This window comes from Pochonia chlamydosporia (assembly GCF_001653235.2).
Source record: "Pochonia chlamydosporia 170 chromosome Unknown PCv3seq00008, whole genome shotgun sequence".
Lineage (NCBI taxonomy): Eukaryota > Fungi > Ascomycota > Sordariomycetes > Hypocreales > Clavicipitaceae > Pochonia > Pochonia chlamydosporia.
This window is the reverse complement of record NW_019154043.1, coordinates 1,155,961-1,183,747: the sequence shown is the minus strand read 5'-3', so window position 1 is coordinate 1,183,747 and position 27,787 is coordinate 1,155,961. Positions and strand designations below refer to the sequence as shown.

At 46.6% G+C, this 27,787-nt stretch overlaps 7 protein-coding genes across 7 annotated transcripts; 5 read left to right on the top strand and 2 right to left on the bottom strand.

The window, feature by feature from the left end:
• Positions 1–1,120: 1,120 nt before the first annotated feature.
• Positions 1,121–1,330, top strand: VFPPC_18212 (hypothetical protein; the record flags this gene model as incomplete). Its single annotated transcript, XM_018294959.2, has 1 exon — positions 1,121–1,330. One exon carries the CDS (start codon positions 1,121–1,123, stop codon positions 1,328–1,330), a length of 210 nt encoding a protein of 69 aa, XP_018135659.2.
• Positions 1,331–3,129: 1,799 nt separating this feature from the next.
• On the top strand, positions 3,130–3,720 carry VFPPC_18211 (fungal zn(2)-Cys(6) binuclear cluster domain-containing protein; the record flags this gene model as incomplete). The annotated part of the gene is made up of 1 exon (XM_022429860.1): positions 3,130–3,720. The coding sequence occupies one exon, from the start codon at positions 3,130–3,132 to the stop codon at positions 3,718–3,720; it is 591 nt and encodes a 196-aa protein (XP_022285137.1).
• Positions 3,721–4,618: 898 nt separating this feature from the next.
• Positions 4,619–5,002, bottom strand: VFPPC_18210 (hypothetical protein; the record flags this gene model as incomplete). The annotated part of the gene is made up of 1 exon (XM_022429859.1): positions 4,619–5,002. The coding sequence occupies one exon, from the start codon at positions 5,000–5,002 to the stop codon at positions 4,619–4,621; it is 384 nt and encodes a 127-aa protein (XP_022285136.1).
• Positions 5,003–7,336: 2,334 nt separating this feature from the next.
• Positions 7,337–7,676, bottom strand: VFPPC_13178 (hypothetical protein; the record flags this gene model as incomplete). Its single annotated transcript, XM_022428864.1, has 3 exons — positions 7,337–7,435; positions 7,501–7,588; positions 7,639–7,676. The coding sequence occupies 3 exons, from the start codon at positions 7,674–7,676 to the stop codon at positions 7,337–7,339; spliced, it is 225 nt and encodes a 74-aa protein (XP_022284767.1).
• Positions 7,677–9,488: 1,812 nt separating this feature from the next.
• On the top strand, positions 9,489–10,728 carry VFPPC_15032 (hypothetical protein; the record flags this gene model as incomplete). The annotated part of the gene is made up of 3 exons (XM_018292791.2): positions 9,489–9,735; positions 9,790–10,236; positions 10,550–10,728. The coding sequence occupies 3 exons, from the start codon at positions 9,489–9,491 to the stop codon at positions 10,726–10,728; spliced, it is 873 nt and encodes a 290-aa protein (XP_018135933.2).
• Positions 10,729–20,154: 9,426 nt separating this feature from the next.
• Positions 20,155–21,392, top strand: VFPPC_12538 (hypothetical protein; the record flags this gene model as incomplete). The annotated part of the gene is made up of 4 exons (XM_022428837.1): positions 20,155–20,300; positions 20,384–20,680; positions 20,792–21,280; positions 21,389–21,392. The coding sequence occupies 4 exons, from the start codon at positions 20,155–20,157 to the stop codon at positions 21,390–21,392; spliced, it is 936 nt and encodes a 311-aa protein (XP_022283890.1).
• A 3,642-nt stretch (positions 21,393–25,034) lies between these two features.
• VFPPC_18209 (hypothetical protein) lies at positions 25,035–26,742 on the top strand (the record flags this gene model as incomplete). Its single annotated transcript, XM_022429858.1, has 4 exons — positions 25,035–25,591; positions 25,671–26,293; positions 26,377–26,421; positions 26,504–26,742. 4 exons carry the CDS (start codon positions 25,035–25,037, stop codon positions 26,740–26,742), a joined length of 1,464 nt encoding a protein of 487 aa, XP_022285135.1.
• Between the last annotated feature and the right edge of the window lie 1,045 nt (positions 26,743–27,787).

Sequence of the window (27,787 nt, the reverse complement as noted above, 5' to 3'; positions counted from 1 at the left end):
TAGCTAAAGAGGCAAGGCCGTCTATATAAGGTCCACGCATCAGCATCAATCTGCGGTCACGGCTTGTAAACCGGCGCGGTGGTTATGGGTACTTATGGCCAATCCCAATAGGCATCACACGGAGATGAAGTTAAAGCTAGTTTTTACCCAACTGTAACCCTATGCCGAAAGCTCGCAGGATCATCGTACCGGCCAACCAAGAACAAAAGTGAAGCCTCGCGTAAGCAAATTGCCAGAAAATTTAGGCAAAACAGACTTGTGGCGGTTTTGAGATATCTCGACGGTGGCCGCAGAATGTGGTGTGGACCGCTTCATCGCTCTCAAAACGCTCCTACCAGTTCGCCACAGTCTATGCATAGACCGGAAAAGGGTTCCGAAGCAGTGGCAATCTTCCCCGTGTTCATCTTGGCATGTGGGTCGGGGGCATATGGGCCTTTGTTTAGCAGCGAACGGCGATCTAACGAAGGTATCAGTGGGGGGCGTATTCCAAACAAACTTTAAACAAAGGTCAAAAAATAATCAGTACCTGACCAGTCCGCTGTAGCTAAACCGTCGATTATGTCAAGGTTGTCTTTTCGATCAACAAAGTCCCTTTTTTTTTTTTTGTTCCAACAGTTTATCGGTTAAACATAATGCTCCTATAGCTACGCAATGCACCCCTAAAGCCCTGCATCTCATTGTTCTGCTGGAACTGCCACATGCTGCCATAAAGAACCATATGGCCTTCCAAGCCAATGTGGGATGTTGAGCATGTCTAGTTGTTCGGAAGTGGAGGTCAAGGATGGTGATGTCATCGGCATTCACGGTGACGACAAATCATTCGTATGCGTATTTGCATCAACACCCTAGTCGGAGGGAAGTCACGAACTTGAGACTCAGGCAGACATGCAGGTGGCAATGCAACCCATCTGGCGATAGCGCACGGGGGAATTCTATTGCCACAAATGCGCAAGAAACATGACTTCGTTAACGACACGTTCCATCGCGTGTTACCCAACAGCGGAGCCCTGTTGCAATGGCCCAATTGGTGGGTGATGAAATCATTCGCGTTGTACTGCCTTTATCTCTCCAGATAACTTCTCAATGCCGGAGCTGTCTCGCGTCGTTGGAACTGATAGTGATGTCATCGAAGAATGTGTGGTCGGTCAGGTTTACAGCTTCAGGTTTGAACGTCCGCGCCGGTATCACCACCACAAACCCGAGGAACAGTCGAGGATGTGTAGGTCGAGTTGCTATATACCATTTGGACGAAACCGACAGAAACCGTGATACGTGTGTCATAGTTGGGAATCCTTTTTGGCACGCGGACCTTCCCTGCACTACAGGTTAACCTTTGACTCTTGCTCTCCCGATATGAGATGTCAAGGTGAATTTACTAAATGTAGCGCACAGCCGATTCATAGTGACGCATTAGTTGTTATATTTTCTGTAGCTACTGTAGTTTTGATAATTAGCAATAAATTTTTCCTCTGAGTCTTATCATCTGTCCTCATTGGTTTTTCCGGCTATCTTGGTAATACGGGACGTTACGAATGCTAGCACGTACATCGAAAGCAATTACAAGGAATTTGCGTTTTCAATCAAAGAGGGCATACTTACATGATGGGAGCATGAATCGGAAATCTTGCAAAATAAAATTAGAGCAATGATCCCAGCAACCTATTATAATTGCTTCGCCGGGAATATCCACAATCACATCCACCAATCTGAATGGACGCAAGGATGTAGGGTGCGATCGATGCAAGCTAGCCACAAACTAGATCTTCTTGCGCCTGATCACATTTCTTTCTCGTTAGCTTTAGACGGGCAATTGTACATCTGTTTCGTGATGAACAAACAGAGGCTCAGCCTGTCACACATATCAAGCTTCCGTAGAGCTTCTGCGGTGTAGTAGTAGCTATTTAGAGCCTCGTCGGCATCTGGGTCTCGTCTGGGTAGTCTATTCCTTGATGAGTGACGTTCAAAGACAACTGACCACGTCATTTACACCGAGAACACTTGCTTTCAACAGTGGTAGCTGCTTCCTCCATTTTGTATTCTTAGGGATAACGCTTGTTTCTGTCTGACTAGAAGTTGCTGCTTCAACATGGAATGACTTGGCTAAATGAAGGAAAACGAGCAAGTAGCTGAGTACAATTGCCACCAGATTTCAAATAATACTACTATCAGTCATTACAGAATAGATACAACACGGAATATTCGATATAAAAGCAACTACATAACAGGATCATAAAAGAAACTTCAATAGTTATATTAGGTACAAAAGCAATTATATTGAGGGACTATCGGATGTAAACAGAAGGAACATGTCGGCGGTTACTTTTTACTAAAATTGTAAGATAGCTATAGAAATGACGGAAACATGTTTGAAGAGTGCCTGGAGCCTGCGTACGAGTATCTTCTTTTGAATGTCGTATGGTGCAGGGGAGCAGTTATAGTCTGTTGCAGTAATGGATCAAAGTGTTCCGCTTCCACCCTTCATGCCAGCTATGCCCAATTCCAGTCCGCGAATCTCGGAGTGTGATTATGTCGCATCGGTTTAGTAAACTATCGTCGAAGTTCTAGTTGTGCAGAGAAGTTTACGCGCCTATCGGCATTTCGCATGACAGAGCTTATCTGAAATACTACCTACGGGACAGTACGTGCTAATGCGAACCAGGACAATACCTCAAGACATATGATCAGATTTTTTTTTTTTCGTAATCGCGTCGATACTGACAAATATGGCGCTTCACACATATGATAGATAGTGCGAAGGTTGCGAATGCCGAAGTTGTACGCGCGTCTGATATTGCCACACTTAAACGTTATCGGAGATGTCCCATGCCATTGGCGGTGTTTTGGTCGGCGAATCACCAACCCCGGCTTGAGTCTGGGCGTGGCTGAACCTCTGTGAACAAGGCCCAGGGGTTGTATTGGTGCAGGTGTCGTCCTTCTTGCGCCGCATAGAATGATCTAGCACCAAGTGCCTTCGTCCAATTAGGTCTGCCAGCAGTGTGCCCTTTTGCGGCTTCCATTCGTGTATATCAGAAATAGATAATCCGCGATCACTTCTACTTGATCTCCATTGTTTCATACCAAGTTGGATTTTCCACCGGCATTCACCTGTGCAAAGAGCAATATCCGATCATGCGCGATAGGAGGAAGCCGACTCACAATGCTTGCGTTTTATGTCGGGCGAAAAGAATAAAGTGTGACGGCGGGCGGCCCTGCTCAATGTGTGTTGGGCGAGACATTGACTGCCAATATATTGAGCGGCAATGGGAGCCAAAAAGAAACCTGGTATTGGAAGCCCAGCGACTCCGAAGCCAAGTTCAGAGGAGAGACCGGGTCCTGTCAGAACTTGCCAACACATCACGCGCTCTACAAGTCGTTCAATGGCTCCATGATGGACGATCGATTGACGATATCTACCAGTATCTTGTAACTTATGTCGATACCGCAAAAGCTACCAAGCAACAGACAAATTGCCAGTTCTATAACATGTCCAGCAGCGGATGGCAGAACCAGAACCCCACAGAAAACGGGCCATGGCATGCCGTAGCTCGCCTCAGTCAGGACCAGACGATTGGTTCTAAAGCTGATTTGCGTTCGTCGGTTTCGGACAATATTCCTGCGTCTGATGCCGCGATTAGACCGAGTGAGCCAACTTCCGTCTTCCCCCTCAACACAGGTGAGCACATAAGTCCCCTACACGCTGAAGAGATCAGCTGCCAATGATACTACGACTGCTCTCAGCGCAGTCCCGGCGAACTATGCGCTACAGGTAGGGACGCGGACAGAAGAACCAGATGGGTACTGGGTAACCGATGAAACTCCCCACTCAAGCTTTGCGCATGATGAGTCTAGCCTCCAGTGGGACTCGAGTCCCTATGTATGGGATCTTTAAGAGAACCATCTTGATAAGGATTGTAAGCAGCTCTTTAGAAGGGTTTTGAGATACATGATGAATAATTGCTGTTGTGGGCTATGCCAGATGTGGTGTGGACAGCTCCCGCCGACCTTTGTCAACAGACCATGCCGACGAGATGTATTTAGATCGCGACTCGACTAAGTTGCAGCCTAATTAGAAACCAACTTGCGTCTTGTCTGTAGATGGATAATGCGAAGTCACTTGTTTCATGTACTTCCCGAGTCAAGCCTCTTACACGGTGCTAATAGTTTCAACTGAGTATCTTAACAACCACCTTAGCGGCTACTTTAAGATGAATATCCCGAAGCTGAATAAGAAGAAGCAAGCTCAGAACAATAGTCATCCGTGCCAGTGGAACTATGGGGGATTGTCAGAACCACAAGGCCCTCCAAGACCGAGCACAACAGGATTATGACACGTGCAGGACTGGCGCTGGTTGATCAGCCCTGCGTTGTGAAATGAGCCAATGATGATGATATCCCTTCGATGCACCTAGATTGTGGTCGACGTCACCAGGCCAGCCCCTCATAGTTCGGATGGTCTTCGAGTAGAATGAGAAGCGGCTTGGGAGTTGCTCAAGGCAATTCGGGTTCGGGTCATTACTCACCCTACTCTTTCTTTCTCTTTCTAGTAGATGGCTGTGATACAACGAACAAGTTGCCACTTTTTTTTGGTGCATGCCGCCCCCGCGCCCGAGATGTATGCTTAACTCATATGGCAATGTGCAAATTTGTGTAGTCTGAAAGTCGACCAATCAGACGCGCAACGCCAAGAAAATAAATCGAGTTTAGTAACTATGAGACAAAACACGTTTCCTATGTGACCGCTGTATGCGGACCCTACCCTTGGGACTGCAGGACCAGAACCATAGGCCCCATATCGAGCACATTGGTATGGACTAATGGGGTATCCTTGCGCTCCTAAACTTGTCAATGAGGATGCGGATGACGAGAATAAATTGTCCCTGAAGCATCCTTCCCTACGTTGGCCGGAACCAGCCAGTGTATTCACTAGCAGTGTACAAACGTTATAACGGCTTGTGATCAATACGACTTTTTTCTCACTTCTCCCATTTCCGTGGAAGACCATTGACCTCTCAATGTCTCTGGGAATTGTCACGGTCCAAGCGAGTATATCGACAACTGCCTAGGCGACTATAAGCAAGTATCAAAGCTAGGGAAGAAAGAGAAATAGATCAAGAAAAAGAGAGCTCGTAAGCATATGGAGTGATTAGAGCCAATCTCGCTTGTAATGGGTCCCGGGCCGGCAGGCCTGGACCCATCACGAGAGCGGCAGCCGAGCCAACATCGGGCTCAACCCGTTACAGGGAACAGGATTCGTGTCATCAACAAGAGAATTGGTTCACGAGGCTGTTTCATGCTGCTTTTCATTAGCAGAAGGATTTGTTCCAAGAATGATCGCACAAGACGACCACGGCTGGCCGTAAAACCTCCACCGTATTGGTGGCCTGCTGAGCTCAACACAGCATCAACAGTAGACAGTTCCGTCGCCTTTGTAAATAATGAACCTGTTTACATCAGTACGGGATCGGGGTATGACAGACAATTCTGATTAAGCCAGGCCCACAGCTTCGGGCGTAGCCGCGAGACACCTGTTATTTTGCGATATATTGACCAGAAAGCCATATACGTACCCAGACGTTGACATATTTGCGGATTCCAATATTAGTAGTACTGTGTGAATTAAAATAGTTGTGATAACTTGCTTCTATTCGACTCTAGCTGAGAGCTCTCATACCTATGTATATGTATGCCTAGTGTAATGGCCCGTGCCGCTAGGCAGCGACTCATCTGCCTGAGAATGTCCTCCTACATTATTCACACTAAGTCAACAAAGATTGTAGCTACTTCTCCCTATATATCCAGTAAGCATAGCTTATAAATTTAGTATGAAGCAGTAGTACGGTAATGTCGTACAAGATAAGTATGACCTACTACAATTGGGATGTCCTCTTTCAAAACTGGGATGTTTGCAGTGTAAGTTGAGAAGTGTCTTTTGTATGGGGTTTTGGGGTGTGCGTAACAAGACCGCGCGCCGTCGTCAAGTACTGATCGCCGAAGTTGACATTTTGCGATGCAACCACCCGTAGCCAAGAGCCGAGAGCCCAGTAACAACGATTACGTCGATGACTGGCAATTTATAATTCTGGAAAATAATAATATTCCCTAGCTGCCTCCTCAAAGGCGAGGTCGCCTGAGTCAGTTTCGCGACAGTGCTACTCCCGTCCTCGTCGACAAGACAGAAACTACAAGACGTCGGCATTTCTTGTCTCCAACTCCACCTGAACGTCTCAGTCTTGAGCCGGGTTGTTGATAAAAGGTACCTGCGGTAAGCGCTGAGCTGCCGGCCATCGCTCATTTGGATATCGACTCTGGAGGAGAATCTATAAAATGTTACTATTGCGACGAGCTCTTCGCAGGGTGTGAGTTCCGAAGGACGGAAAATAGATAGCTGTGGTTGACACTTCTAAACCTGGGCGATGTAGAGGACTGAGCTTTTAGTACTGTCGAGAATCTCAATCCTGTCGAGGCGAGTGGAGACATATATTCCGCAATAAAATTGGCCCATGACGGTCACAGCGCTTCGAAATTTTGTGCCTTAAAAACGCAAAGCCAGGTAAGAACTCGTCTAATCTGGATATATGAGAACAGTGAGGCACGCTGCTGACATCCGTCCCATGTAGTAATAGGTAGGTGGTGGCAGTTGCCTTACAAAAAGAATGTGCTAGAAGCTCATCGTCGGGTCCACCAACAAAGCACCATTCACAGGCATCACATGCTACAGTGTCGAATTCGCCTCATGGTCTAGTACATGCGCTGCCGCGTCCGTGTAAATGATCGATTTTGTCCAATTTATATATGGTACGAGGCTCTTGAGTAATGATATCTAGGCTTTCCTTTAGCTTAGCTGCTAGTGATAGATTTATTGTTGGCTAAGATAAGGTTGTTCGTTTAGAGTACTAATGCAAAATTTAACCGCCTATAAATGCTCTATAGAACTTATGTTTGCAAGACTAAATTGATTGTAGTCTACTATCTGGCAGTGTGGCTAACCCGAAGCAAACCTCTATGAGTCCTGCTCACGATAGGATCAGACGCAAGGATAGGGCCTTATAAGCATCCACTGTGTTTTCAAAGAGCTAGGTTGATGACAACCGGAAAGCCTCCCTAGCTGTACACCTATTTGTAAATCTTTCCGTTTATTGACCTTTTATTTTGCAAATATTAACGACCAGGTCCTCCGCAATATGGAAATGGTAGGAACGTTGACGGAATGGCGTTTTTGTTCAGGTCGGGATACTGTCCTCATGGATTAAATGAATGATACTTTGATGTTGTACTTAATATTTCAGATCAAAATACCAATACTACAACATCTACCAGCTATCTTGATGCAGCCGGCCTACTTGGACCCTCCTTTTCTGCCAGCTTCCCTAGCCTTCTCGCTTCCAGGTTCAAATGGCCCATGAGATGCGTGGCCTCCTTGGGAGGCAATGTCTCTCTATAACAAATCAGACCAAGTTGAATTGATTTCGTTCCACCATAGTTTCCCAAGAAATCACATACCTGCTTATTGGCATCCATGGTAGCAAAGCCGCTTGACTGGCTCGCCTGTCCTCCCTTTGATGCGATCTCCTGGACCTCGTCCTTTGGGCTATGGTAAGTTAGCTTTCATCCAAGCAAAATGAAACAGACTATGAATACCGGTTGGCAAAATTTCCAGGATTTTGATTTCCAGCCATGTTGGTTGTACTGAGATTTGTTGGATTTACTATACTTTGGGCTCAATGTACGTGTTTCTCTTAATTTTTCTTCAACGTCTTTTAACATTTATAACAACACCGCATTTATACCGGTATATTGCGTTGTAGTAGCACCACTTTAGTATTAGTGACGAAACTTGTCGTCAACATTCTGTCTGTGGCAAGCCTGGGCATTCATGCTGACGTAGAAATACGACATAGATGATGCGGACATTTTGGACTCAACAACCTCTCTCACATGATAGAACTTTGAATGCTATCACGCTATACTATCTGGATCTATAGACTACACTATACCAATTAGTAGCTTAAGATCGTCCGGTGGGGCCCTATTTTATGGGCAAGTTGTCCATTTATATCGGTTCTGCCATCAATAGTTTTGCCGCCGTCGGTTATTCCAACGCTAGACTTGAGATTGCGTAGTCTGAACCTGATCGCCCGCAGGACGAGTAAGGAAAGGATTAAGCACCGTCCCTTCACTCGTGCCCGCTAGCTTCCTTGTGTTATCGTGTATCACAGAGCGTCCGGCCACTTCAGACCATGCCATTTATACACCAACAGAGTAGTATTCACTAGGACATAACTTGATTTCGTCTATTTGTTTTATTGGTAGGGGGTTTTTATTGGGCCACGTTCAGTTATTGCATATGATATGCACTGTAATTTTCATCAACTCTCGTTCCACGTCGTCAATATGAATAGAGAATTATGTCACGCAAGACGTAAATGTGACGTCGCTCATGCAACCATATCGACCTCATGAATGACACCAACTCAAAACGCAATACGGTACAACAAGTAGTAAACCGTTTATTAGCCTTTCATGACGTCAGGAGAGCAGATATCTGGCCATTTTGTCAATGCCCGCTCGTGGATAAATGGGACATATATAAATGGGCTGCAGTTGACTGTGAGAGGCAATAAACTTGAGTTAGAATTAATCACTCAACCCGATTTTAGTTGAATCCAGGTTTTGATATCTTTAATTCACCATGGAGACTGCAAAGGAAACACTTCACAAAGTCACGCAAGCTGGTAACAATGGCGGCTCAACCCAAGACAAGCCTGGTCTCGAACGAGATATGACGACAAAGCCGACCAAGGTTCACCTGCAACATGATAAACCTCGGCGAGATTCAAACCAGGATGAAGAAAGGCCTAGGTTAGCTGTCGATTCGGAGGAGAGGACTTCAACAGAAGGAAAAAGCCCAGCGCGGAGAGTGATACTGCCTGGGTACTTCAATATGAGGTATTAACTGCAGTATCATAATATTCCACAAGCATGGTTTGTATGGATTGATATGTTAGAAATCTTCTAGCGTCCACTCGTTTAGCGGAATACATGCACCAAACTTTCCTTTATCTTGACAACATGACCCACGGGATGGGATCCACGTCATGTGGCCGATAAACAAGAAACGTAGGCGAAGATGATGTTGTCAACGGTTACCATGAACTCATCCTATGGACTAGATGGTGACATGAGCGGAGGTTCGGAGGCATGACGAGGCTTTGGTAGTACACGAAGGATGCCGTGCTGGTTCTAAGGGGTATATAAAGAGGTCGCCCCCCCATGATCCTGCGTAAAACTTCTTGACCTTAATTTTATCACGCACTCTTTTGCTGCACAAGAGGCGTGGACAGCCATACTCTGCATTTTGACAACTCTTTCACAAAGTAGGTGGAGTTTCTCGCCGTTGCGTCACACGGACGGATCGACTAACTTCACGTGCTCTCGCTTCCATAGCTTAAACCTTATTAAATTTCTAGGACTTCTTTGTACATACCGACATGGCGGCACAAACTGCAAGAGCCTGTTCTTTCCTTGATCGCCAGTGGACTCTAGAGGACGTGATTATAATCCCCTCTGATTCCGATTCCGATTCCGACTGCGGCACAGATAGCGGCGACGAGGCGATAGACAGTGTTCTGCATATGAACCTGTTACATGACCAACATCCTGACGACTCACTTCCTTCTATCTCTGCGATTGTGGCCTCTATGGTTAACGTCCGACGAGATCCAATGGAAGGCATTGGTGAGCACTCACAAATCAAGCTTTGAGGTTCCGCACTGGCTAACACGAGCCCAGAGAGTTCAACAAAGAAGCTTTACGTGGCAAAGGAGGGAGAAAGTTATGATTCATCATCCCCCGGCTCGCCTGCAGATGTGCCTTTTGCTTCGACTGTTCTCGAGAGTTCGGGGGTTGGCACCGACTCTGATCTATTGGTATCTCCGGCAATCCAACAACATGATGATACCGTGAGCCCTGAGGTTTCCGCGTCCATAGGAGGGTCTCGCGTAGTCACGGCTGCCTCCCATTGCAACTCGGCGCAGACCACCCCTATCTTGTCTTTAAACGACAAAGAACTGCATCAGCAGTATGCCAAATCTTCCGACCAGGCTCGGCCTTTGTCCGCAATCGACCTCATCCAGCTTTCCCCGCCGCAAAATCCCAGCCTTATGTCGTCAGACCGGTGCAGTCAGATTTGTAACACCAATGATGACCACGGCCATAGGGACGGAATAGTTCCGCAAAGTAACGAACCTCACGTGGTAGCTCATCCAGCCTTAGGCAAAACACTTTTGTTGGGGTGCTGTCCAGTCTCTCCACAAGCAAGTTTCACGCAGGCTGATCAGCAACACCAAGCAGCAGATGATAGTGTGCCGCTAGTTTCTTGCCTCGGCCCGTTACCTAACAATTCGCGACTAGATAAGTGGTGCCAAAAGAGCACAAACGCTTATCGTGATGTGACTCAGCTTAGTGAACCGTGCGAAGAAATAGCTAAGCGGCCATCTCGGCGTCGTGACTACAAAAAAACGTACAATCTTCATCCTCTACCAGTCAAAAGGCAACCTGTCGGTGAACAAAACCGCGGCGAAGGGGAAGAAGCCTGTGTGGCACAACAGAAACGTCGCAAGGTTATGTAACCCCAACCAGAAGCTCCTAGATCGCAGCAAGGCGGGTCAGACCTATCGCGAAGTCGAAACCACGCATATTGAGGAAGAACATGACGAAAGACAGCGATAATGCGTCTGTTGCACAACCAACACTTGCATCAGCCAGCGCTATGAGTGAAGCTGTGTGTCGGGGTGTCTCTGAAAAGCAATTAAGCAATATGCCGAACTCGGTGTATCCCTGCACGGTACCAAGTATCCTACGGCCAGTTGATCGAGGCGCGAAGAATCCAGACAGCCGAATTCGGTCGTTTACCATCGCTTCGGCGAAATGAAATGGTCAATTGAACTTGTAACAGATACCGACCTCAGTTGATTAGATACGGACCTGCATCAGCTGACAGGTGGCCTGTTGCTCGCCCGGATGTCTGTTGTTACAACTTCAAAGTGTGGTTATGCCCAGTTGAATTAGTTAGCTCTGCCACGCTCCGAAGCCACCGACAATGCCAAGCAGTCTGTGGGTTCCACAAGTTACAGATTCCAGCCAAGATCCGCAAGCACATGGGAACAATGAACCTGGAGTTTGTTGATGTGAGGCTCCACCCTGTCCCACAACATGACTACAGAGCCCCACGTGGACTAAGATAACCAATTCGAACCTCTATCAAAAGCCACGGCGCGATCCTGTCTTTGGTCCGCGCTAAGGAACGGAGAACTCGGCCCTTTCACCCCAATTACCAGATATCAATTGACGACAAGGTTTGGATTGACTACTCTACATGCATATTTCCAACTGCACTACATTGTAACAGACTGGCTATATTTTTACGCCTTTAGTTACCCTTGATTCGAATACAACTGGGAAATCAATGAGGCAGGAGTAAAGATAATTGACAATAGCTCAAATAGTGCTCTATACTTTCCATCTTAATTCAGGATACTCATGTCATTTTTGTTCCTACCACTTACTTGTAAAGGCTATTCTTACATCTAGTACCGGACTTGCCATATAACTCTTAACAATCCCATATACCTTCTTTAAACATGGAACATTCAATAGCCAGAGCCAACTTTGGTGAGACTTGTGGTGCTCCAACAGTTAGACACTACAACGAGCGTATTTCCATGTCGAACCCTTTAAACCACTTAATCCTCGCTTACACTGTGCGTGCTAAACTTTCACAAGAGGCTGCTAAAGCTGATCGAGACATGCGACGTCTCGTCTGCCACGCCAATATACTTAACCGCCTGTATATAGAGATCATCAGTACAGGCTCTCAAATGAATAACGAAGTTTATGATGCTAAGACAGTGGAAGAAGAATGGCATGAGGGTGAGGCAACTCCGGTTGCCACATATACGTGCGCCTAATTCCGAAATGCTATCCCCGCCACCGCTCTGATTCGCGCCATCCACCTGAATCCATACTGTCTCTATGATATGGAAGGTAGCATCCAACTCCCAACGGGCCGCCAAGTGACGGATTCCTCCCAATACTGTCGGAGGAATCCTTGGCAAGTAGCCTGAACGTCTGGTTCGCCCAAGCAGAGATCAATCCAGATATCGACTGGGTCAACCTCAGCGCAGGCAGCAAATCTTCAAAAGTTGAAGTTAGCCCTTCGCCCCAGGTCAAACGATCATAAGAGGTCTCAATCTTCCCAGTTCTTCCAGACCCTCTCACGACGTTGCTTCGGTTTTGGATCCAAGCGGCAAACCTCACTGAGCGGCTTCTCCTGATACTTCTGCACCGCAGCTTTAGCTGCTTGTTTATTGAATTGGCGCACACCTGGACGGATAAATCGAAGTGATGCCTTCACATCTGGAGGCATTATGGCGGGCTAAAAGGGAGACGGTTCGGTGATAACACGAGGATGGGACTACGGGGTCATGGGAAAGCATGAAAGTCAAATCGCCTCTCCTGCGCCATGAAGGAGGCGCGGCCCTCCTTATTTATCAGACCATAACCAGGATCAAAGCAGACCGCAGGCCATAGCCACGAGACGCACAGATATAGTAAGGTGGCATGTCCACGGTCTGACCAACACGGGCGCGTCCATGACTACTGTAGACTGAGTACGCATTACCCGGCCATGGGCAGCCGAGCCCAATGTGGAAAACCCCAATGTCGATAGAAAGGGCGAGAAGGGGCATCTGGCGCCTCCCAGAACGAGTGAGGGATTCATGCGAGGCCTAGGGTCGAAAATAGGCAACATAAGGGCGTGTGCAGTGCACGGCGGGTGGTAGTCTATTGCCCAGCGCTTCGGTATCGGAGTGAAGACGCCGGAGAGTGAGCAAAACGGTGGCAGGATGGAGACACGGAGAGGACGGAAAAAGCGGGTCCAGGCGGGCGTTTCGGGTAAAGGTACGGTGGGATATTAGTACTCCAACTGCAAGAGGGCCAAAACACAAGTGGTACACACAACCCAACCTGCAAAAAATCAGGAAGCCCCGTGCTAGGCTTCCGAGGCTCTTTTTCGAGCAAAATAACCACAAGTTAATCAAATTTCAGCGATTTTATATTGATGAGGATTTATCGGTTGTATTGCCAATGCGAACTACACTGTTTCTAACCATCGCGTATTATAACGGGTTCTACAAAAGTAGGTCGTCGGCTTTAGATGTGTTTTATTGAGCTGTTTAAAATGGCCAGATTATGATTGCGATGATTGTGCTTTAATGGTTGCCCGTGTTGCGCGACCATAGCGACTTAATCGAGGAATTAAAGGCTTATTATCGCTATCTAATGTTGGACCCTGTAGTTGTTTCCTTGCGGGCTGGTGACTCTGATGGGTTTCTCCTTCCTGTAGAGCTTCCTGATCCTTTCCAGCTAAATCTGTCTGAGGTTTATCGCCTTCTAACTGTGCCTCTTCTTCCTAATCTCCTTGCTGAGCATCTGAGTCGCTCTTAGCGACTTCTATAGGCGGGAAAGCTTTGAGGCTAATAACCTCACGAGTTAACTCCCCTTTGACCTCTTCTATATTGTCTGCTAAAGCTAATTGAGTTGCTACTTTAATAGAGTCGCTAACCAATATGTTTGAAGTCATTTGTTAGCTTCTTCCTTTTGATTTAATTTGAGGCTTCTTTGGCTGTGGTTTTAGCTGATCGCCTGTAAATTGGATATCAATCCAGAGAACAGCTCTTCCATCTTTAATGGCCCAAGTGTAATTAGCATCAGTATTAAAAATATCAGCTATTGATTTAAAAGGCTTGCGTTTAAAGGCAACAGAGATAAAGGTCCCTGTCTCTGATTTGCTAATTCTCTCAAAAGATACCCTAAATACTATATTTGGTCAATCAGTTGCGTTAGAATCTTTCCAGAGGTTGCTAAGGTATTTAGAAGTAAAACAATCCTTTGAGATCGATTATAGTGTGTTCTAAGGGATAAGAGGAAGATCTAGGCCACCTAAATAGCAGTTAGTAATAGAAATTATACGCAACTGGTTGTACCTTAATACCAAGTGAAGTTATTTTATTGGCTTTAAAGAAGCCTCCTCTAAGATTATAGCCATCTAAATGTAGGGCTTTTACCTGGATCTTTAAGCCAATTGGGTTATTGAAAGGTGAGGGTTCTTTGGCTGCTCTTGTGGCCTGGTTGGCTTCGCGCCTCATCTGCTTAAAGTGCTTAAATTGCTTGAGATTGACTGATCGACCTAGTGCTAATGAGGAAGATAACGCAGGAGATGCAGACCTCGTTAGATCAGATAGAGCTCTTCCTTGCGATGTGATATAGCCGGTCGTTGAGGATGTAAATCTTTGTTGGCTAGCTTCTAAGATAACCTCGCTATTAGAGTTATCCACAATGATTTCTTGTGGCCAGAGTTTGCCGCAGAAACCGCATCTTGGCACACTTGGATTCTCAAGTCGTATATCAGCGTGCCGAATTCGTCGTGGGTAGCTATCACAGATAACACTGATCGATTGAGCCTTGGCCGGCATAACGGCAACTAATTAACGTTAGCAGAAGGATATTGAAGTATAGTAGCTATTCAAAGGTAGAAATAGTTACTTGGAAGAAAGGTTGTTATGAATGTGGCAGACATGTTAGTAAGGAGGAAATTGCGATGGCCCCTGCTCTTAGCCGCAGTGACACAAAAGCTGTAATTACAGCTTAACTGCACCTCCTACCCTAGAAGTAACAGAGGATACCTAAATTGGTGATTTTTTGACGTCTAATTAAGAGTGAGGTCTTCTTGTTGTATCTTAGCTATTTGTGCATTAAATGCTATTGGAAGAGGGTCTCTAGAGAGGCTCGGGTTAGCAAGGTAATTGCGTTAAAGAAGGCATTTATATTCTACTGCGCCGCCCGTAGAAATAGGTGTAAGCTATAGGATTGGCAGATGTCCCGTTTTTTAATAACTTTTAATAGAATCTTGTAGTTGAATAAATTTGTCCGCATAGGGGCGTTTAGAGTTATCTTCAAGATCTAGGCAAGCCTAAAATCCGATCTCTTGCAGCCGCTGATTACACCAGGCCTCTGTCTCTTCTGGCAGCAGCGTGTCAATGTCAATATGCTGTAGCGGACTCAACATATTATAAAGTAACTGCTAATTAGGGCTATTGTCATCTTGGCTAAGAGAGACGCCCCAATTTGGGTCTTCTGTGGTATGATATAGGTCCATTAGGACGCCCGATTAAACGTTTAGTTGATTTGGTTGTTTACGGATAATATGACTGTTCTATAGCCGCACAAATTGTCCTAATTTGTCTTGAATGATAGGTCTATAGATAGCATATATAGCTATCTGATTAGCGAGGTTATTATCCCTAAAAATCGCGTAGCCGGCAAGCTTATTAAAGAAGGTGATCCAACGATCTATAGCGCCTCCTTATAGCTGTCGCCACTAGGATTCAATCTTCACGTTTCTTATGCTTGGTCTATAGAGATAACAGCTATCTAGCCGATCACCTTGTTCGTAGTAGTGGCTAATTCCGTCTTCATTAGTGTATTTAAGCTTCTTTGGACTGGCTTTTGTAAGGGCTGCCTGTGCTGCTGCCCACAGAGGGGTCTCAACGCCATGGTTAGATCTTGTGAAAAAGGGTCGCATTTGTAGTCTTTAAACCGCCTGGAGGTACTGCTTTAAAGTGCTTATTAAAGTTATAGCTGACCTTCCAATAAAGAACCAGATAATACATCGTGAATACGCATTAATGCAGCTGTAAATCTGAAATCCAAACCTCTTTAGCTTTTCGTAGCCATCAAGAGACCATAGGAAGTTTGGGCCAGGTACTTTAAAGTCTGCGCGTTATTTAAAATTGCTGTCGCGGCGACCTGCAACTTCTTTAGGAAAAGCAGAGCAATAATAATCATATAAATGGCGTTGTGATACAGCTAGCTGTGCTTGTTAACAAACATATTAATAGAGAAGCCCTTTACTAAAACCAAGGATAGCTGTGCTCTGCTAAAGGTCTTAGTGCAGGAATTAAATTGCACGGTTGAGGGTTTCTTCTCTTTCTTCGTGTATTTAATGTCGCTGCTTTATACCATAGCAGTACTGGATTCGCTGTATTATCTATCGATTTGCCTCAGAATAACCCTCTCGTTGTAGATCACGGAGGATTAAGAGATTAGAGAAGCTAAAGTTAAAGAAGTAGTATTTAACCCAATTAATTAGATCTTTAGAGACCTCTAAAGCTTTATGCCAGCTGTTTAAACCCCAGCATTTAAGTTGATTGTACAAGGTTTGCTCGCTGATAGGTATATTATTTCTTAATTAGAGCTGGGAGTTAATATTAGCCAGGATATCTTGAATTAATACTCCTTTATAGTACAGATCGCAGATGTCCTCATATAAAGGCTAAAGCCTTTAATGGCTTGGGACTAAAGCGGTTAGACCCCAATCAGACAGTTGTCTCTTAAAGGTACAAAACAAGACAGTGCTGCCACTATAAGCTAGAAGCAATTCGTTTAAAAACGCATAGATCTAATTATTCGAATGGCTATTATTTCTTCTTATCTTGATGGCTTCTCGAAAATCCTTAATTTGGCGGCGTGGCGGCATTGTAAAAGGCGGGTGCTGCGATGAGTGTGTCGTTGATGTGTGTGTGTATGTGGGTGGATTGCGGGGCTGGCCCTCTTGCAGTTGCAGTACTAATATCCCACCGTATAAAGGTCGGGCGAGTTCAAATTTCGGCCGCGGCATGACGGGCCCGTCAGCTCTCTCGGAGTCAAGTCGGTAAAGTGGCTAGGACGGCAATGCCCAGCGAACACTAGTCGTTGTATGTCTCCTAGGTCTCTTCTTTTCTTCTCTTTTTGCTAAAACTCTTAAGTCTTAGGAAAATGTCTGTGGGAGACAGAGCGTTCTCCGGCATCTTACCCTGGTCTTCTCCTTATGCCTTCCCCGTTTCGAGAAGCATCTTGACTGAGCCATTTTTACTGTCATCTCAATATGTTGTTCAGATGTCACGGCCCGTCCCGCCGCCCCCAGCGCTAGTCAGTCCAATACAATGTCCACTTCCAGACACCAGTCCACTTCCAGGAACAGTCCACTTCCAGATACACAGCACATATTACTCCCGGTATGTGCAATGTCCTGCAACGGGGTAACATTACTTATCGAACGAGCTTTGACGAGTATGTGTCTCGCAGCGAGTCTATCAGGCTCCAGAACGGCACTGACTCTCGAGGCCGCTCTGATTGTAGAGTAAAGCAAAAGCAGATTGAGGCAGTAATACAGTCCAGCGGGTCTAATAATGATTTGTGTCATATCATGTCTAGAGGGTAGAGCCTCACTCATACTAAATGACCAATCATTCCCTTAACCCGCCCATTCCGTTATCAACGGTTAACTGAGCATGTTCGCTGCCCATTACCTTCGACGTAGGAATCTTCGATCTCGTCTCTCCAATTCGTAAGATGAAAGAGATTGTTGAGAGGTAGTTTCAATCAAGGCTAGACTGTTGGTCCCCGCAGGATCAACAGACATACGCATTCAATTTGAATCCAAGGACTTGTTGTAACTAGGCAAGATACCTTAGCCCATAGGGCTGAGAGGCTCACATGTCGAGGACCATTTCATTTGGGTCCTGGTTGGCGCTGGTGGAACGATACAGACAACTTTTGTCACCAGCCCTCGCTGCCCATGCCATCAGTGACGAGACCCATGCACGAGGGATGAATAAAATAATGCGGTCGGAGGCCATGTTGTTCAAACTAAGGTGGTTTATGCCACCCAACTTGCGAGGACCACCAACCTTCTGAGCCCGAGCATTATCCTCAACATGTGCGTGATGGTGGAACAAGCGACATAAGTGGCTTACTCCGGTGTGATTTCCACGACGAATGGAGCACCTCTGGAAGTCGCGCTTGAAAATGTCGCTTCTAGACAAGGCATCATGGCAAAGTATACACGTGTAGGGGGGGTCGCCAGCGTCCTTTTGGGAGAGTGGTTAGTATGTGCAAACCGTGCGAAAAGACAAGATAGGGCCTAGAATTGTACTTGCGGCGAAGGTGTGGCGCCTCAGGTGCTTGGCATGGAGGTAGGACTTGGTGCAGTGAGGACAAGGGATCTTGCCGTTGACATTCTTCGTGGGACTGATAGGACTGATGGTGCTTTTTGCACCAGCTCCTAGTTGACTCCAGGCCCGTTACAACAGAATCTACCTCCACAGTTCACTTCAAGGGACTACCTCTGGATTGAATGCAAGGCTGCCAATGAGGACAACCAGTCTGGATGGAAAAGGGCCCTTGGAGAGCGGCGATAAGGCTGCAAACAGCTCATCCAAATCGACCAATCTTTCTCAACGTTGCGGTTGGCCGGAATTATCTACTTTGTTTGGGACCCTAATGGCACAATCATTGGGCGACCTCCACTATTCGTACGCTCAGCGGTTGCTCTTGTGGACTGCTGCCTGAAAGGAGGACCACAAGAGTGACATGAGTTATGGCCAACCGTCCCGTAAACAAGCGGCTCAGAGACGTGGGTACCTGCGGTCGCTGTGGAGATTGGGCATTTGGGCTGTGCCAGCTGAGGATACTATCAACCAGAATTAAGAATCAACTTGCTCCTGATTCTGCGTTTCACTTTTCCACACCTTTTCGTTACCAAATTCCGCCAAGTAGAGTTGCAAGTATGATGGAAACGTCTGACACAGGCGCCCGGAAAGGAGGAACAAGGCTCGAGCTTGTAAACACACTTCATCAGCTGATGGGAGCACCTAACAAATGGGTTATTGCGTCATCAACGCGCCGCCTTGGGCTTTGGTTCCTGACTAAAAGGCACTCCATCCTTCAATTGTGTCTGCTGAAGGCAAGTAGTCTCCTGACCGGTCAGATGCTCGAGCTGGAAGGATATCGCAAGAACGCCGAGGCTGTGAACTATGAAAGTAGTGATCAAGACTCAGCTTAGTGGGGGGTGTTCATGCTTCGCCATACAGCATGGTCCAAGAACTTTGTCAAACTCCTCGATTATAATGTGTGTTAAATCTCCACACGTCTGCTGAGTGCGGGGGAGACAAGAAGGCTAGAAGCATGCAGCACGCCAAACCGGTGCAGGGGCTGACGCCAGCCGCGTTGAGTCTCAGTGAGGCTGTCGAGAAACATTCTGAAGTGAATGGCCAGCGTGATCACAGTCGAACACAATTAACCGGTAGAGCGTCGCAGCATCTTGACACGTTATGGGGTGGACACCAACGTACTGCACGTAGTGGCTTCTGTGCTAATCAAGATTGTGTTACGATTCCGCAGGCAACGGAGAGTGTTGGCAGAAACTTTGATTCGAATCGCTCACGGTGAACGAGCGTGGTGTATATGACAAGATGATGAGACGGAGGTTGGACAGCAAACGTACGAACTGCCTAAGGGACTGGGACTCCCTAGTACGGATGCAATATGTCATTCGCCTCACTTGGTCGGGCTGTCGGCACTCAAGGTTCAAGGATTTGGAGCGCAACAGAACGTAAGGAAGATGAGTCTCGACGTGATTGCTCAGCATCACAAGGATGAGTTTGGGCTGCTAGGGCCCGGGGGGCTAGTAGTCGGTCCACTCTCACAGGTGGCTTCCTATGGGTTATCCTCTATTTTTCTAGACATAAGCAGTATGGCCAATAGGGGGCTGTTATACTTTTGCCGTGATAGCATGCCCAGCCAGTTGGTATTCCAACAGGCCAGCCTCACACATTTACTCCCCTGAAACCCTGAGTACCAGGGCGACAGATTGGCGTCCGGGTCCTGAAACCGCCAATAAGAGTTTCATGTACCCATGGAACGTGTGGTGCTTTTTGGTGGTGTGGCGTAGAAGTGCTTCAATATTCGCTCCTTCAGGCAAGCAAAGCGAATGCGACTGAAATCAGTCAGTGGGGCAAAGTTTTTTGGGTGAACTGGCAACCATATGTGCCTGGTAGTCATCCTAAAGCGCGAGCACCCGAGCGAGTTCTTCAGAATTTCCTCAGCCAGCCCAATCAAAAGCGGGGTTGAAATAGGGTCTGGCCGCCAGATCGAGGGTCTGCACTCTTGAACTGTATTCTGTATCAAACAGAGATACAATATTATTAATACAACGGTGGTGCTCTAGGGATTGCAAATTTCTATGCGCCTAACCCTTCTGAGCCATTCAGAGCCACGATGTACCCTTTGAATCTCATATGTGTGAGTTTTACCCTTTTAGGGTCTGTATACGCCTCTATCGATGCGACATATGACTTTAAGTCTGGATTGCGACCGGAGAATGTCACTGGTCTAAACTATGGCTTTTACTATGCAACTGGCTCGTAAGCTATCTTTACCTCAATTTATCTGCTTGGAATCGGAACTTCTTCGAACTTTTGGCCAACTGAACTGCATGATCTTCTAGGTACTATAATGGTACTGTCACTTTCACTCTAAGGTTGCAAGATCCAGATGTCAACGATGATGGCCATGGCTCCGATAATGACCCTCGTTCAAATCCTTGCGCAAGATTTATAGGCAGCACAATACATGCTTCCATGGATGCAGTTGCGGCAATTTCAATGCCTATTCATTCTGATCATTCGGAAGGGGAGGATGCAAGCAATCCGATACGCGTCCGAATTGCGGCTCGGGTAAAAGGCACTAACAGTACTGGTTCCGAAGATGATAAGTATCAAACATATGAAGTTTACTCTAACGGGTAGGTATTTTCTTTCTGTGCTAATAGCAATAATCTATCTTTTATGTTCTGATAGCTATGTGGCGTAGGGAGACCACCAACTAACATTTAACATGTTTGATTGCTTGACAGGGCCAGAAGTCCAAATTGGTTTTTGAACACCAGCCAATCGTCCGATGTCCAATATCAATTCTCAGGGATCGCAGCCAACGACAGCTTCTTCGGCACCAATTTTGCTCTCAATTTAACACAACAATGCGCAGGTTCCAGTATACCCGACTCCTCTGAGATCGAACAATGTCTCTACGCGGGAAGTATATTGCAACCATTTACTTTCAATAACTCTAATCTGGGCAAAATCGACTGGACTAAATCTATCCCCTATCCTCAAATGAAAGTTCAATTCGATAACAATTCTGCATCGATTGATATCACTGGCTTATTCGAGATGGAGCCCAAGTCTGCGCTTGTGGAGATTGTGGGCAGTGTCGATATTGGCTTCTCTGGCACGCTCGATGGCCTACGATCTGATAGTCTACTTCTCGGCCAAGGGAAACCGAAATGGAATGCGACGTTGGGGTTTACTATCGATAGTGTTATAAAGAGTGAGGCTGGAAGATCGTACGTCGGTATATTATATGGCTTTTGGCTTGGATTGATCCTTGTTGTGGCATCAGTTCTATGATAGCTCGAGCTTTGGATGTTCTTAGCTAAGAATGTAAGCTTGAGCTGAAAATTGACAAAAAAGGTAAACGTGAGACATTCATCAAGGGAAACCTTTGTTGCAGTCCGACCCCGACCTGCGCGCCTGCCTGCCCCGGCGGGTCGGGTCTATTTGGCCGCCTTTGTTCTGTAACATGAAATCAGACAGTAGGGCGTGCACCAGGTGAAAAGCAAGTCAAGTCCAGAATAGCGATTTTCAATGGTTTTCAGCCACCTGAAAGTCCATTTTTGGTGGCTGAACAATGTGGCTAGTACGGGTCTCACCGGCAGACTCATAACCCTCCCGGATGGGATTGGGGCAAGACAGGCGCTTCTGCCAAACGCCGAATTGGTCCTCTCTAGGCACACGTAGTAGCTGTTTCACACTGAATATTGTCGTCGATTGAACAATTGAACAAAAAATGGCTGTCTATGGATGATTTACTTCAATATTTTACTCACCCTAAAATTTAGCGGAGGTATCTGCCACTAATGAGATTATGAAAGTTCGCTAAAGCACTCAATCGCCGAAGTTTTGCCGTGTTTCCCGCTGATGACCAGCCCAGCCAGCAAAGCTACACGGCGTGTTGCCAGGAAAAATACTGCTGTGGTACTAGGAGCATTTCCCATAGGTCGCACACTGTACAGGCACCTACCCCATCTTCTGCAAGAGGGCTATGGCAGGAAGGAATCTCGAATTGTCGTATTAATACAGTGTCCAACGCAACCTCATTTCAAGCAATGGCAGTGATTAATTGACAAAGTCCAGGAAAGCTTTCACAGCCATATTGGGCGTTCCTACTATATCATATCCGTGACTGTCGTCCTTAAAGGCTGTTATGGTTAATTTTGGCGTCAATTCAGCCATTATTACTACGGCCAAATGTGGCGGAAAACAAGTCTGCAAGACACTTACGTTAATACCCTAAGAAGTCAATGCTTTTGCTGCTATGATAGTTTGAGCGCATTTTCTCTCTAAAAGCCCATTTTGACGATGCATCTTGAGGTAGTTCGTTTCTTCAGCCGAAAAACGACTATTACCATTCTGTATGTGAAGCCAGGGGTGTGTATATTGCACCCCATGGGGTGGGATTGGGCGTGTTTTAAAATCCACTGAGAATGGCAGCGCCAGAGCGGCCAGAAACCGCTTTTCACCCTGTTTGTTGGCTTGTGTAAGTATTGACCTGAACAGATGAAAATGTTACGACACAGTTGAGGCCAGAAGTGCATGAGTAACTCGCAGTGAAGGGCGTGTCTTTTCTCCCTTACAGTTTGTGGCTCATTAGGTAGCAAACGTAGCTGCTGTCGCTCTTTGGAATGCAAGAATATACAGCGGTTTGGCAATGATGTAAATTAGGGGAGTCCTTGGTCAGTGTGCATAAAAGAATTGTGTACTGTATACACAGTTTCCAACGGAAGAACTTGTGCCCACGTACTCCCTTGCTGGCAGACATCAGCCAAGTGGTCACGTGCGTTGGTTCCAACCAGCCAGCGAAGTTTACTGGCATTAATCCCCTTATCGACACATGCCACGCACCATGCCATCCAGTTCATGGCCAGGTACGTCCGACTTAGCGCTTACACTAGACATGTCGCATTATGTGTGAACAGGAAGTGCTCGAATCAGGTCTGTAATGTTCATGATTGCCCACATCGGCTACCCGACAAAGCGACCGCCGCAATGCTATCGTGCATTTCCGATCTAGAGCATATACTTCCAGCCAACAATGGCTTCGAAAAACCTCACATGATAACGAACCATGAAAGCCATTACAGTCACAACCGAGGCACCTAAGTGGCACGCTGCATTCCGTATAATGCAAGGAAGAGAGGGGACAAATAGGCTCAAACTGGATCATTTACAAGGCAAGGGTTCCGCCATCGCCGACAGGGCGTTATTCCCGACCAAAGAGCTTTCAAATAACAATGGCTGCGCAACACAGCAATGACTAGCCATATAAGCCACCCACCAGATAGGTGGCAAGCTGAGACTCGAGACCAGCCGGCTACAGCACTCTATATCTTCTCTAAAAATGAATCCGCCTCCAGTCAGTAAACGAGATAGGACAAATGACAATTTTGCTAGAGCAACTTTTCGTTTTATGAAAAGATGCGACCAATTAAGCCGGCGTTATGATGCGGATGATTACCTACTCGTACGGCGGAAACAAAAACATTACGACTATAAGTCTACGGATGACCCATCGTTTCCCGTCTCGTCTCGTGACTTGGTGAGTTGGCTCGTCTTACAATTCCTACCCTATACTAACCATCGACCTATGTAACGATCGGCTTATTGACAAGGTCAAGTAAGGCATGAAAAAAGCCTACACAGCAAATTGCTAGTGAGAGTTCTGTCTGCAATGAGTTCGAGAGTATGAGTTGGTTAGGTTTCCCCTGAAACGCTGCAGGGTTCTGTCAATGCTGAGATAGCCCGGTCGCCTATTCGCACTTCCTTAGTGTATGAGTAATAGTTCATGAGTTCATGGCTGCTTTGCCAATCTTATGTGATGAGGACTTTAATTTGATATGAGACAGTGCATGCGAAAGATGGCAGTCAAGTATTTTTTATTCATGACATGATGAAGCGGCCACAGTAGATTTGAGGCCCCTCAGTCTTGCCCAATAAGAATATCAGGTTTCGCGGAGAAGTCCGGCTTAATGAGCCAATCGCTTCGACGTGAGATTTGCCCGCTTCTGGCCGATTTCCTTGGGCAAAAGTATAGCGGCGAGCACCTTACTCAGTTGGATATATAAGGGCCTAGCTCATAACCGATTTGTAGATAACGAATCATTCTCCGGTCAACCCGAACCACGTCAGAAAGCCACCTCATGCCCGACTGGGAATATCGCCCGTAAGCAGCAACGAGGAATCTCGAAGGGCAAGACGCACAATAGGAACTACTCAGCTTACGAATAAATGTGTGATATCGCGTCATATCCTGCCAGCGTTTCAACGGCTCTATGGTATACGACATGTCCATGCTTTGGTTCGATATGAACTTTCCTTGCGGCTTGAAGGGAGAGAGCTGGTGAATTGCCTGTCAACCTTGTCACCATCGTGTTGTTTTCTCTTCTTTGATGCTCGTTCGGAGCTCTGGTCGGTGATGGTAATCACGGTGAATGGACAGCCAACGCGACTGTCTTCGATGGATTGTCGACGCCGTTTCCTCGATTTAGGTCCCATTTCAATGAGTTCTTCGTGTCTTTCGCCCGTCGTTTTGGCTATAAGTCTGGAATCTGCATCATGTCTCACCAAGGTAGAGCTTCGTCTCGCGCGCTGCGGTTTATCGTTGACGGGTCTTAGACTAATTTACGCAGAGGAGGTTAGGATTATCTGGCACAACCTTCGGCCATGGCCCAGTTTGGCAACTGTTGACGACGGCCGCTTCGTTCGACGTAATGCTCCCCACCCTGTTTTGTTCCTCCTATTATAATACCAGCAGTGATCCCCACCGAAGACTGATTCGTTTTGCGTAGGTAGTGCAACCTGTCCATTTCCGCCGGCTGCCTAACCCACGACACATGCCGTTTTGTGAAATGATGACTCATTAGCGAGGTCAATATATCTTCATCTTTCTGCTCCTCCTCCTCCTCCTCCTCTGCCTCTGCCCATCTTATTATATAACCAGCAGCTATTCTGGACAGTTCTTCTCTTATACGCAGTTTCACAATGGAGGGTGGATCGGCGCGCAACGAAGCCGAGAAGGAAGATCACCTACTACAAACTAGATCTTCCGACAATCTGCCTCCGGCCAATTATGGCAAGCAGCCGCAATTATGTATGCTATCCCTACTTTTTACTGAGCGAGTCACATCCTTTCTCACCGTCATGCTCATCCTCATGATTTCGGTCCCTCGCTCCATGGGCGATATCGCAAAAAGACAACTTCTCTACGAACGTATACAAATGGAGGACCATCCCAGCTTCGAGATTTTCTGCACTTACCAGAACCGTATCGATGTAGTTCAACGGTCGATTGAAGTGCTCTTGGCGATCCCGTTTGGAATGCTAGCTGACAAAAAGGGTGTCCGGCTCATCGCTTGTTTGTCCTTGACTGGATTAATCTTGGGGGACGTCTATATGTATACGGTGCCTTACTTTGGCAAAGTTTTCCCATTGAGCTCTGTGTATGGAGCGACAATATTGTCTGCTATCGGCGGGGGAACCATAGTTTACAATGGCTTGGTAATGGCCATTATGGCCATTGCCACTCCGGGAACGTCCAGGTCAGTCGTGACAGGAGCATTTACGCAACGTGTTATCCCTTTTTGATGAGAAACTAACCGACACTATAACTGGCCACAGAGCGCCCTTCTTCTTTTGGGCTCGGGCCATCTTTTCCTTAAGCTCATTCATAACCAGCTTCGTCAATGTGCTCACAATTACCTCCGGTAGCAATGAGTACACATTCACATTCCCGGCCGATCAAGCGCGAAGTGTTGTCCTCATATCTGTATGTGTTCAAGCTCTAGGGTTTGTGATACTGTTCTTCATGCCACTGTATACCATGGGCATAGAAAATTCCATGCCAGAAACAGCGACAGCAGCTACAATAGTCCCAACTCGGCAGGCCTTTCGAAGTGACTTGGCCTCGTCACTCCCCCAAAGATGTGTTCTTGCTGGGCTTGCCGGTCTGGCCATCTATGGCATGGGACAAATAGTATTCTCTCGTGCGACGGTAGCTTTGTTTAAAGCCGCCATGGAACAACGGAGTGAAATAGAACGAGTCAGAACCATGGAACGAGTCAACGACATAATTAGCCTCGTCTTATTCATTGCGGTTCTTCCGGCGGTATATCTGTTTCTACTACGCGAGAAGCGTGACGCAGCGGCGGCCAATATTGCGCTCGTACGTGGATCCACAGCGCTGCTGGCTGTGGGAGCGCTAAGTTTGGGCATTTCTTCCATGAAATGGGCCTTGAATAGTTGTGAGTGAAACCTACGCCTAAATCCCAATTGGATTTTTGAATTTTTTTCTTACTACAAAGACAAAACGTTCACAATTATATAGCGCTTAGCACCGAGCCTTCGTCTGTGAGGTATTACTATTGGATTTGTGAGTGACAACCAACCCGCAATCTCAAATGCACAGCCGCGCCTGCTAGTTACAGAAACGGGAATATTGACGAATATTGCAGACAATCTTCTTCATATCGTAGCCAGCTACGACGCGCCTCTACGGTCGGTCTTAACGTTTATCGTCCCTGTCAGCCGATTCTCCGTGTTATTCACATCGATTGAGGCTACTCGATTCTTAGCCGCCTCTGGTGGCTGGGAGATGTTTAAGTATTTTTCGGTGTTGGGACATACTGGCCTGCTGTTCCTACCATTATTCATCGTGGGTGCATTTCATGCATTCGCCTGGCTCCTGCAGTGAAGTAAATAGTGCAAAATACCGTATACAATAGTTATTCAACCCTGCACTGGACTGGATTGTTTAGGAATTTGCTGCACTGCACGGTATACGGTATTGCACTGTATTTGAGCAATATCGTATTGTAATACCATATCGCACGGCGTGCAAATAGCCACATAGCCCTAGAATTAAGCTAACCCAGAATTTGAAAGTAGGCGACGCTACGAGGGAATGTACGATGCCACAGTTGCATCTGTAACTGATGTCCCCGACAGGGTAAGGAGAGGGCAGGAGCAACGACAACGCGTGGTGATACCGAGTTGCCGCCTCCGGCGGCAAGGAATGGGTTGCAAAGTCATGACACATAACAGGTCATACTGGTTGGTTACTTTGCTTTCCGCAGGTGGCGTGCGCACTTTACTTGTACGTGGGTTGAGGTTCCTTGTGTTCCCTATTTAGACACGATCACTATTTTTAAGTTCTGCAGACATAAATAGCGCTTGCATACTGATGTAAATTAAGAGCTTTAAATTCGGTGCTTCAAATGCAACAGAGTCTAATGTCGATTGATCAGTTACAACGAAGCATGGCACCATGGCACTACGTATCATGATCACCAATGGACACCAAATGTTTCAGAAAATTGGACGGCGTGCTGCGACTTTCGCCACAGCGAGATCACAAGATAGCATCCAAATACTACTTACAAAAAGAGAACGAGAAACCCCCAAGTCTAGAACAAAAACCATTTATGACACTCCTTCCGTCCCTAGCTCTGCTGGATGCTCTCCTGAACTTTCTTGGGTTTTGATTTTGCAGGTCTGTGTTTTGTGCACTGTGAGAATATGCGCGAGAAAGTCTACCTCCGTCCGAAGTTGCTTTATCTCAACCTCTAGCATCTTATTTTCAGATTCCAATCGTTCCATGCGAGATGGCTGGCATGGACTCTGGTGGTTTTTGACCCAAGTCAGTACTTTCGATTGCGCACCGATTCGCCTAGTACCACTGCTTTATGCGTGTGGATCTGGCATGATCTACTCTGCCATTTCAAGCACCTCTAGCCGGC